The sequence below is a fragment of the Pelophylax lessonae genome (assembly GCF_965119305.1).
Source record: "Pelophylax lessonae genome assembly, chromosome: 5".
Classification (NCBI taxonomy): Eukaryota; Metazoa; Chordata; class Amphibia; order Anura; family Ranidae; genus Pelophylax; species Pelophylax lessonae.
Window position 1 is genome coordinate 87,174,152 of NC_138772.1, and position 12,327 is coordinate 87,186,478.

The 12,327-nt window shown below is 42.3% G+C and overlaps 1 protein-coding gene across 1 annotated transcript in view; it reads left to right on the forward strand.

The window, feature by feature from the left end:
- The window catches only part of LOC309555353 (integrin beta-1-A-like), a 69,396-nt gene that overhangs the window by 25,977 nt on the left and 31,092 nt on the right, over positions 1–12,327 (forward strand). Inside the window, exons 6-10 of the mRNA XM_082257315.1 lie at positions 3,160–3,398; positions 5,361–5,516; positions 11,636–11,731; positions 11,844–11,933; positions 12,068–12,208. Coding sequence (XP_082113441.1) covers positions 3,160–3,398; positions 5,361–5,516; positions 11,636–11,731; positions 11,844–11,933; positions 12,068–12,208 — 722 coding nt within the window. The remainder of the gene's footprint in view (positions 1–3,159; positions 3,399–5,360; positions 5,517–11,635; positions 11,732–11,843; positions 11,934–12,067; positions 12,209–12,327) is intronic.

Genomic DNA, 12,327 nt, shown 5'->3' on the forward strand with positions numbered 1-12,327 from the left:
CACAGACAATTTTTATACGTCTCCAGAACTCTATGAGTTCCTTCTTCAAAACAAGACGGATGCGTATGGGACCATTAGAGCTAACTGGCGTGACATTCCCCCAACCTTTGCCAACAAAAAGCTCAAGGCAGGAGAAATAGTTGCCTGGCAGAAAGGCAAAATGATGGCACTGAGATGGCACGACAAAAAAGATGTGTGCCTAATGAGTACCATTCACAACACCTCTACTCTCATGGTACACATAAAAGGTGGAAAATATGTAATAAAACCACAACTGGTGATGGATTACAATAACACCATGGAAGGTGTGGACAGAGCTGACTAGGCCATGACTTTTTATCCGGCAATGCGGAAACAACAAAAAAAATATTATAAAAAAATATTCAGGCATCTTCTTGAGCAGTGTTTGTGGAACGCATTTATTCTCCTAAAAAAGAAGAGTGACAGGCCTGTAGTTCATGCTGACTTTGTTTGGAAAATTGCCGAACTGATATTTCTTAGGCACCAAACACCAACGGCTGTAAATAGATCCGGACGCCGTGCTGCTGTTGTTGTGAACCCTGAATGCCTGACCAGTCGTCACTTTATGGACCACATTCCACCAACGGAAAAGAAGCCTGCACCCACAAGGATGTGGAAGGAAAATCCGTAAAGAAACGTGGTACTATTGTCCTGATTAGGACGTTGGACTTTGCGCTGTACCCGGTTTTAAAATTTTCCATACCCGAGACGTTTACTGAAGCAATATGACTACTAATATTGCATCCTTGTTTGGCCAAAAAAAATGTCAGTGGTTTTGATTACGTTATTTACTATAATTTATTGAATAAAAAGTATTATTATTATTATTATTATTATTATATTATTATTTGTTATTATTTTATAGTTATTTATTATAATATCATTTAGGATTTTGTGTTTCAAAATTTATCATACCCGAGATGGTATAAAGAAGAACGCACAGTAAAAAAAAATCATATATAAATAGTTGGTTTGGGCTGCCCATCCTTAAAAATTACATGCAAAATAATGGTACCGCTTTCAGCACCTAAAATCTGAAATAATCATACCGCCAGGGAGGTTAAAGTAAGACAAAAAGAAAACAGCATCATATGGCAGCTCTGATCTAAACTGGACCCAGTCTGTCAGATTAAACTAAAAAAGGTACTGTAATCGAATCCACACATCCTGGAACGTTAAATCCTGTCATCAACTGTCCTGACGAATGCCACGCCCCCCGTCACGTCCCCGCCACCCCCCCCCCCTCTGGGGCTGCTCAGTCTAAAATGCCCGGGCCTATTTTTTGTCCCAGTCCGGGCCTGCTTTGAACTAAGGACAAAAACGCCACTCCTGCACCACGCCGGGATCCAGGAGTAGCTTCCAGCGTCAACCACAGACTCTCCGCAATAGCACCAGGAAAACCAGATGGAATGCAAATAGGAAACAGAGCAAACCAGATATAGAATATCAATGATCTCATAGAAACATAGCTTCAGTTGCCAAACTGTGGGAGGCTCATCAATACAGCAAGTATCGCTTCGAACAAAGGACAAAAACGCCACTCCTGCACCACGTCGGGATCCAGCAGTAGCTTCCAGCATCAGCCACAGACTCTCCGCAATAGCACCAGGAAAACCAGATGGAATGCAAATAGGAAAGAGAGCAGCCAATAGTGCACTACCTTTTAAACATTTATTTAAAACATAAACGCTGGTGGAGGGCTGTATCGTCACGCTGCTCGGTCCACCTGCAGGCGGCTGAGCAATCCATACAACAATCTGTCTGTCTAGCGAACTTTTTATCATCTAAATGTAAGTGCAACCATTTGTTTTAAATAAATGTTTCCTATTTCCTATTTCGGCTGCTCTGTTTCCTATTTGCATTCCATCTGGTTTTCCTGGTGCTATTGCGGAGAGTCTGTGGCTGACGCTGGAAGCTACTGCCGAATCCCGGCGTGGTGAAAGAGTGGCGTTTTTGTCTTTAGTTTGAAGCGATACTTGCTGTATTGATGAGCATCCCACAGTTTGGCTACCGAAGCTTTGTTTCTATGAGCCCATTGATATTCTGTATCTGGTAAGCAGCTACCATATTGTGTGCACACAGGGGATCTGCATGCAGCACTCGAGGGGTTAAATAAGTGAATTACCATTACCCTGATTGCAGTCTGAAATCCTATGGACTTACCTGAAGATTTCTCATTCGAAGAGGCTTTTCACTTTGGACTTTTTTCACCTCACTCAGCACTTTATTTCTTTTATCATTCTGGTTTGATTGAAAATACGTTGTTTTTGCAACAATTTTCTCATATGTGCATATTAATTTTTCTTTTAATCTTTTACCTGACAATAAAAACCTGAGTTACTGCACTTAGAGGTGCCTTGCTTCTTTTTACCTTCTTTTACCTACCTATATATTAAATCTTCCCTATATTTTAGGAAACTGTGTTTGGATTTGATCTAGCTCCATAGCAATAAATGGGAACTTTTTTGAAATCTATTTTCCTTTTACTGCAGCAAAAGGGGCAAGTGTGGCTATTTTGACACAATTAATATACAGTACACTTGTGTTTCTGTACAGAGCAAAAAACTATAGTGTAAAGCCTCGTACACACGTACCGATCGTCGGCCGAATGATCGGCCGTCTTTTGTCCAGGGCTGTCGTGTCTGTTGAAAACTGCAAAAGACTGCACACGAATTTTGTCGGCCAACAACAGCTGACTGCAGAAGTGATGTCATGTGATGGTTAACTTCCCTTGTCTTTTTTCTTTTCTGAGCATGCCCAGTCTTGCAAATCTGCTATCTGACGGCCGAATTCTGTACTGACTGGCGAACAATCGGCGTTCTGGTGTTGGCCAACAAAAATTTTAATGCTTGCATGACAGATTCTTTTCGGCCGAAAGTGCGCTGTCGGCTGTCGGAAGCATCATACTAACAAGCCTACAATTGGCCGATCGGTCGTCGGCCGAATCTTTACGGCCGACAATCGGTACGTGTGTACGGGCCTTATGACTTCACAATTTTTAACAGTTATGCTTTGTATGTGAGATGAGAAGAGTTCCACATTCTCAAAAATAACTTGGTTTGTTTGATATACTGTAAGTTGCCCTTTATATGTTGGAAATTTACTGAATTTTACTTTATACTGTTTGTTTTACTTCAGGTTTTGGGTCTTTTGTAGAGAAGACAGCCATGCCATATATTAGTACTACTCCTGCTAAACTCATTAACCCCTGCACATCCGATCAGCAATGTACCAGTCCGTTCAGTTACAAGAATGTACTCAGCCTCACAGATAATGGAAATCTTTTCAATGAACTAGTAGGCAAGCAGCAGATCTCTGGTAATTTGGATTCCCCAGAAGGTGGATTTGATGCCATCATGCAAGTCGCTGTGTGTGGTGTAAGTACTGAAGAAAGTGTATTGTACATATTGGAACCAAACTGTTTCTGCACTTACATGTGTTTTATAAAAATAACTCACCACTTTGTTACACATAATGTTCTAGTTCAATGTTTTTAATGATAAGCCCACCTAAATGCTTTCAATCCTTCCTACTGCAGAAGTTTGTGTAAACCATAACAATGGACTGCTCTTATTTGCTCCCGTTTGGTCTGATTACTATGCCATTGGAGGCATTTTGTTATATCAGTTTTGTTAAATCCAAAAATACATTGTTAATCATGCCAGAAATACAGTGACATATCATGCTGGTGTGCCTTTCTGCTAGGGTTGCCACCTTTTCTTCCAACCAAACCCGAACGTTTTAGTGATGCACGGCACTGCACTTGCTTAAAGTGGATGTAAACCTGATTCATGAAATTTGACCTGGGCACAGATATTTGTAGTGTTTGCTTATCTCTCTCTTAAGGCATTAAGTCCTGTGTCTTTCTGCTGCTCTGTTCTTCTGTTATCAGCATGATAACTTCCTATAATTTCTCCAAGATGGGAGATGAAAGCAACTGAAAATTTGAGTTGCGGTGGGTGCTATAAATAGATTAGCAGAGAGCTAGTTCAGTCACAGCACAGCCCATCAAGTATCTTCCTTCCTCTGCCTATGTGGAGGGGGGGGGGGTTGCTTTTCCCCTCCAATCAGCCCTCACACAGTGTACATTTGTTTCATCTCTGTGTGTCATCTGAGGCTGTTCACTTAACTGGGTATAGGAGAGGGTTTACATCCACTTTAACTCAACCCATTCAACTGAATAGGGCTGTGCTGCAATTGTGTGCAATGCACATGGCTACAGCACAGTGGCATGGGTTTTCAAGGGTTAAGAATAGGTAGTGAGGAGAAAACATAACGTATTTCACCACCTGTCAAATACCTCTAAAAAATTAATTACCACGGGCAGAGTGACATGGAGGGGGCAGAGTGACAGGGAGGGCCATTTGTTTTGATTTTAGACATTGTTGTACTTATAGAGCCAGGGCTTTTTTCCCCAGAAAATAGGTAAAGGAACTCAACTACGACCCCCCAAAACCCTCCCCCCCCCACACACACACACACAAACCCTCCAAACTGCACCAAAAAGTGGGTGTGGTCAAATTTCTCTAACAGTGGGAGGGTCAAAGGGGTATTTAATACCAGGAGTGCATTATGTACAGAGTGCAGAGTTTGGGAGAGGTTACACACAGAGTGCAGAGTTCGGGGGTGTGCTACATACAGAGTGCAGAGTTCAGATGCGCTACACACAGGGTGCAGAGTTTAGCTTTCTTCCACAGATGCTTACCTCTGCATTCCCCATCCACATCTCACTTTCACCCCTCTTCAGCTCTGACCTCTGCATGCAACCTCCCCTCCACTGCCCCCATCTTCTCCTCACCTCCTAAATAGCTTGACTAGCTTCTACATGTCATACATTTGTTGCTGTATTACACTGAAGCATCAGTATCTTGTACCTCCTCGCACACTGTAGTTGGCTCTGCCACTTTCACTTTTAGGGAGATCATCCAGTGGGGGTGTTGGCATCTGCACTGCACCCCAGGAACCTGCATCTCTCTTATCCCCATCCTGAACTCAGCTGTTGGGAGACAAGCTGTCACTTGTAAACAGAGAAGCCGGATTTCTGTGTTTACAAGAGATAGTGGTGAGCAGGGAGCAGAAGGCCTGAGCCAGAGGTGGTGGAACTGAGTTCCACCAAGTTCCAGTTGAAAAAAAGCCCTGTATACATCATTACCATACTATATAAAAGAATGGCACTGGTAATCTTATATGCTGTCATTCGGGCTAGCCTTATAGCACTGTCATGGTGGCATTACTACACACACAGAAGATTATGACAGTTTCCTATTTCTATAATCATATGAGCATTGCTTATTTCTGCCATGAAAATATGTCCTTCATGCTGTAGTGTTTTATTTTAGGATCACATTGGATGGAGGAATGTCACACGCTTATTGGTGTTTTCTACCGATGCTGGCTTCCATTTTGCTGGTGATGGCAAGTTAGGAGGAGTAGTTATGCCACATGATGGGAAATGTCACATGCAAGACAATACGTACACAATGAGCCATTATTATGTGAGTCTGCAGTTGTTGTTGTGCTATTTGATCATTTTTAAAATGAATGAACAACAATGAAATGTGAATACTGTGGTATAAATGAACACATTAAAATAAAGTCCAAAAAAGTGCTAAAGTTAAAAAAAAAAAAAAATATATATATATATATACAGTATACATATATATATATATATATATATACAGTATCTGACAAAAGTGAGTACACCCCTCACATTTCTGTAAATATTTTATTATATCTTTTCATGTGACAAAACTGAAGGAATGACACTTCGCTACAATGTAAAGTAGCGAGTGTACAGCTTGTATAAGGGTCCTTTCACACGAACGATCCGATCAGATTCGCCTGTCAGTTTTTTAGGCGGATTTGATCGGATCCTCCATGCACCCCTATGGGGCAGCGGATGTCAGCGGAGACATGTCCGCTGACACCCGCTGCCATCCGCATCTGATCCTGTCCATGAAATCCGGATGGATGGAAACCCTATTTTCCATCTGTCCAGGGGATCGGATCAGATGAGATCGGATGAGAGCGGACAGGCGGTCCACTCTCATCTGATTCCCCATAAAGAGCAGCGGGGCTCTGACACCTCCCTCTCCACACACAGAGTGGAGAGGGAGATGTCAACTGCCTGCTCAGCGGGGATCAGTGTATTGATCCCCCGCTGAGCAGCATGGAGTCCGCCGACGGAGCGGGCCTTGTGAAAGGAGCCAAACAGTGTAAATTTGCTGTCCCCTCAAAATAACTCAACACACAGTCATTAATGTCTAATGTCTAACTTTTGTGAGATACTGTATATATAAGTCCAATCTTGAATGAAAATCAACAATAAAAAAACAATAAAGTGAAAAAGATAGATTGAAATGCACAGTCCTATGATGGGATCAGCAATATAAACTTATTGGTGAAAGCACAAAGTTCAGATGCTGCACAAAAAATTGGTGGTGACTTGAAAAGTGAAGAAGTGGTCCAGTACAGTGCTCCAGAATCATCTACCACACCCCTGTAAAATGGACACACACACACCAGAAAAGCTGGCTGCCGTTACAGCAGCAAACACGCACTCAGTGTAGATCCGCCATCTGTTGCTGGGAAGGCTGTTTAGCAACTCGCACCATCCAGATGTAGCTGTGGTGAATAAAGCTCATGGGGAGCCAGATGAAGTCTCCATAGTGTAGCATTTATTGGATGTGTATGTTAAAAGCCAAAATAAAATGAATCATAAAACCATTATGACAATGGGTGCCACTACTGGGGAGGCTATATAAACTAGTTTGTCTGAATTCTAGAGCCTCCAAGAACAGCATTTCCTGTAGCACATACTGTAGGTATAGTGATAAATTTCTGATCCAACCACAATATACACCCATCAGCTATGACATTACGACCACCCACCATATGGGATAGTAGTCAGGATCTTTGATATTAACTTTTAAATTATATTAAAACTTATATAAATACCTATATATGTAAAAAAAGACAATGACCCAGAAAAACTTGGCTTAAAACTTGGCCGCAGCCGTTTATTACTGGTTAAAAATATCAATAAATAATGAATTAAAATATTTTATTAAAAATTCCAGACAACCCAGCCATTACAGCTCAGGCTGCATCAATAAATAAAACGATTTTTTCTTTCAAAGACAACTCCCAACCGACAGAAGGGGGGAAGCATTAACCCCTTCTGTCACCAACACCCACCACCGCGGCCATTTCCACACATGAGCCAAGATTATTATTAAAAATGTCCAATCCTATATTGGACAAGTGCACTCCATCAAATCTATACAATCCTTCCGAACCATTCTCCAATTCTGTATGTCTAAAGGTCAAAACTCCAATTATTTTAAACAATTTAACTAAAGCCCTGTTGATCCTTTTTCTTATATTCTCAAAGGGGCGCAGAGAAGGCGAGGAAACCCACCTCAGTCTCTGCACTATCTCTGAAAAGACCACGACCGTATGTGGGGATGCTATGCTAAGTTTAAAAAGGTCATTCCTAATCTGGAAAACTAAATCTAATGTTTTAACCTGGCCTATTTCGTTCCCTCCTAGATGTACTACCAACACATCTGGAGAGGGAAGAATCTGGGAAAGCCTGCAAATTTCAGCCAGAAAATCATCCCAAATCATTCCTCTCCTACCGCACCACAGAACCTGATATTCTTGAGGATCCAGGCCCAAATTTTCCGTGTATACCCTCAGTCTCGCCCTCTGCTGCGCCCAATAAATAAAGGAGTGGCCGACAATCCAGACCACTCTTTGTCCACCTAGGAAAATAAAAATAACACAATTAGGGTCGAATGTACAACTTGTAACAGTCTGACTTCCACCTACCCATTTTTTTAATAACTGCCGCATCTAGGTCTACTCTAGCAGCTTCAGTCGCTGCCCCAATCCTGAATGAATGGGAAGTAAAATTACGTGACTGTAAACCTAACTGAACAAGGCAGAGCTTAAAGACTTTGTCAAACTGGTATTTAGTTAAAAATGAACCAGATGCATGCACAAAAAATGCACCCAATTCCCCAGGAGGCCTACTACTACTATATTTATCCAATAACTTTACAGGACAATATGAACAATCCCGAATCCTATGTAATGTAATCCAAACCCCTCTTCCCAATTGATCAGTTTTTGACACTCCCAAAAAAATCCTTGCCTCTCCTTGGGAAACTTGTACATTATCTTGCTTAAGGCCAACAAGTTCAGAAATCCGCAAGGCAGCAAAAAATGCAAGCGAAAATGCCGTCTTAAACAGAAGTGTCTCAAATTGTGAATAGCAAACCTTATCAGCAGCCTCACACAAATTACCCAAAATTTGAGGCGTAAGTGGCAAGCGTCCATCTTTCTTAAAAGTTGTTTTTCTACATCCTTTCACCGCCTGCTTAACAGAAAAAAATTAAGCACACGAAGGTAAGTTATGCAATTTAAAAAAGAAAAATATACCAGCTAAAATTTTTTGTATATGCGCACAAGAATATTGTGCCTGCATCAGACCATCTGAAAACAATAAAATCAAGCCTTCGGAAAAAGCATCCTGCTCTTTTCCAACACTACCTAAAAAAGCCAACCACATTGACCAGGCCGACTGATATCCAGCCCAAGTGGAATACGCCACTGAATTTCTAATCTGAGCAGGAATATGATTTAAATTAGAGTCCACAATATTTGTCTCGGTCTGCTTCTGGGAGTAACCGGAAAAAAATCTGCATCTATAAACGAGATAATGCATCCGTCACATCATTGTCCTTGCCAGCCACGTGTGTTGCTTTTAACCAGACATTTAAATCTAAACATTTAAAAACCAAATATCGCAAAAGGACAATGACGGGCGGAGACTTGGATGATAAACAATTTAAAGCGTTCATAACACCTTTATTATCAGTCCTAACCATCAGCCTTTTGTTCCTAAACTCCTCACCCCATATTTACAAAGCTACTAAGATGGGAAAGAGTTCCAGTAGTACTATATTTTTAACGAACCCTTTTGCTATCCAGCTAGGAGGCCATACCCCCACGCACCAATGTGTGCACCAAACTGCTGCGAATCCAGCTGACCCAGCTGCATCCGTAAACAGTAAGAAATCTTTATCTAAAACGAAGTCCTCCTGAAAAAAGGTCCTCCCATTAAAATTAACTAAAAATGGAGACCATACCAACAAATCTTCTTTCAACTCCGATGTCACTCTCAAATGAGAAAAAAGTGATTTGAGACTTGCAATCGCTCTGTAAATGCGTCTAGAAAATGCTTTTCCAATGGGCATTACTCTAGAAGCAAAAGCAAGTATACCCAATAGAGATTGCATTTCCCTTAAAGAGGTTGTAAACCCGTAACATTTTTTTTTTTGCAACCTGAAAGGCAAACACATAATGAGCTAGTATGCACCGCATACTAGCTCATTATTAAATATTTACCTTAGAACGAGCGCCCGCCGTGCCGCCCGCTTACCTGTATGATCTTCCGGGATCGCGGCATCCGGCCATCTGATTGGCCGGAGCCGCGGTGACGTCACTCCCGCGCACGGGAGCCGACGGTCACGGTACGGGACTCTGAAGGAACGGCACCAGCGGCCGTTCCTTCAGAGCGCATGCGCCAGTGACGTCACTGGCTGCATGTAAGGTAAATATCTCCTAAACAGTGCATGTTTAGGAGATATTTACAGTACCTATAGGTAAGCCTTATCATAGGCTTACCTATAGGTACAAGTTACTTTGGGCCCTGGCTACTTCAAAAGAGGACGATACACCTGCCTGCTCCACCTGACTGCAGTTAGGAATACCACCACAAGATGGAGCCCATGCATCACTAATCGCAGGGCTCCCCTGACTCTGCCTAGACTGCATGTCCCTAACCTCTTTAGTAAGTTTAGCTAATAGCTCTACAATGTTTGACAGGATAGGCATAGTAGCAGACTCACCCTGTCCTGGATGTTGATGTCCTTCTCCAGAAGGTGCTGCCCCAAAAACCGGTATGGAGCGACCTCCCATCCGGCTCTCTGCTTCATGTTCCGCCTCTTCTGCTGTGGTCTCCCGCCTTGATGGACGCTGCGCCGAAGTTGTACCGCTTTCCCGCCATCCCGCCGGCCGTCCTACACCACTGGGTCCCGGTCCGTCTTCTTCCGCCGCCCACTGCTCTTCGCTCCTGCGCACTGGGCCGCGCCCAGCGCCTTCAGTCGGAAATGACCGCACCGGCGACGGTGAATGACGTCGTCTTGGGGTTCTCTTCCTCTTCCCAAGACCTCCAGAGGTGACGTCCAAACGAGCAGGCAATTCATCTTCCACAGCCGATGCGACACCTACTGGCGGCTGCTGAGGCGACAGAGGATTTTGAACTGCGGTCTGTATGACTCCAGGACCCGCATCCATGGTAGGTAAAGAATGGAAATCCCGAGGTAAATTCAGACACCTCCTAACCCATTCCTCTCCACCTTCCTCTCCCACCCTTTCAATAAGCTGGCGGAGCAGACTCATCCTCAAGAAATAGCACGGGAAGCTACACACAGAAAACTCCAAGCTTGAAATGCTCTGAGGTGAATGAGCCCCTCAGGTAATGAAGCTCCTTATATAACCTACTGGAATGTTCTAGAAAATCCTAACATACCTTCCCACTTTTCCTGCCAATTGACCTATCACCTGACAGGCTGCCTAAACTCCACCCTTACTAAGCTATCTCCAGGCAGGTTCCCTGAGGAAAATTCTATGTACTATTTACCTGCCTAAATCTGACTAGAATTAATTTTGACCTGCCACTTATCCCATGAGAAAAAGAGGGGCATATAAAATGCCCCTTTTTCTTTCATTCTATTGTGGCATGGACTCCACAAGACCTCTGGAAGTATGCTGTGGTATCTGGCACCAAGCCATCAGTAGCAGATCCTTTAAGTCCTCTAAGTTGTGAAGTGGAGCCTTCATGGATCAGTTTAGAGTTGTTTTTTCTGAACATCCCACAAATGTTCGATTGGATTGAGATCTGGAGAATTTGGAAGCTAAGTCAACACCCTGACTAGACCAGACTAGGCCACATTTTTTTATTGCTCTGTAGTCTAGTTCTGGTGCTCACATTGTATGTACTTTTGGTTGTGGACACGGGTCAGCATAGACACTCTGACCAGTCTGCAGCTACCCAGCCCCATACACAACAAACTGCACTGTGTGTTCTGACACCTTTCCATCAGAACCAACATTAACATTTTCAGCAAATTCAGCTACAGTAGCTCTTTTATTGGATCAGACTACATAGGCCAGTCTTTGCTTCCTAAGTGCATCAATGATCTTTGGCCAGTCGTGACCTTGTAAGCTGTTCTCTACTTTTCCTTCCTTGGACCACTTTTGGTATGTTCTGACCACTGCAGACTGGGAACATCTCACAACATCTGCAGTTTTGGAGTTGCTCTAGCCAATACAATTTGGGCCTTATCAAAGTCACTCAAATATTACACTTGCCCTTTGTTTCTGTTTTTAACACATCAATGTAAGGGACAACATATTCACTTGCTTCCTAAAAAATCCCACACACTTCCAAGTTTCATTGTAACAAGATAATCACTGTGATTCACTTTAGCTGTCAGTGGTCATGGTATGGTTGATCAGTGTATATATTTACTTACATTCACAGGACTACCCATCAATTGCTCATTTGGTCCAGAAGCTAAGTGAAAACAACATTCAGACAATCTTTGCTGTTACTGAGGACTATCAGGCAATTTACAAGGTATGTAAATTGTTTTTTTTTTTTTGGCTTCGTGTTTGACCATTCCAGAAAATTATCCCACTAGTATTGTTCTATTTTAGAAAAAATAATAATTTTTCTTTCTTATTTCCAGGAGCTGGCAAACCTAATCCCAAAATCAGCTGTGGGAACTTTGTCTTCAGACTCTAATAATGTAATTCAACTGATCATTGATTCCTACAACGTAAGTACGCACTTTAGACTCCGGCTAATGACCATCTCGGCTCCTGTCTGCTTCATTTTTTTCCCACAGGTTTGGAGGACTTCTTATGTAAAAATTATTTTGTTTTTACTTTTTTTTTTTTTTTTTATATCCAGTCACTATTTTCAGAGCTTATTCTAGAAAACAGCAAATTGCCAGAAGGTGTAACAATTAATTATAAGTCCTTCTGTAAGAACGGAGAGATTGGAACAGGAGAGAATGGAAGGAAATGCTCCAATATCTCTCTGGGAGATCAGGTAAAAATTTGCAGGTTAATAACCTATGCTACATGTACTTCATTTTCCTAAATATGAACTTCAGGCAAACTGCTAAATACTCAGATGAAACATTTATGTGCGAGCGAAAGATTTATATT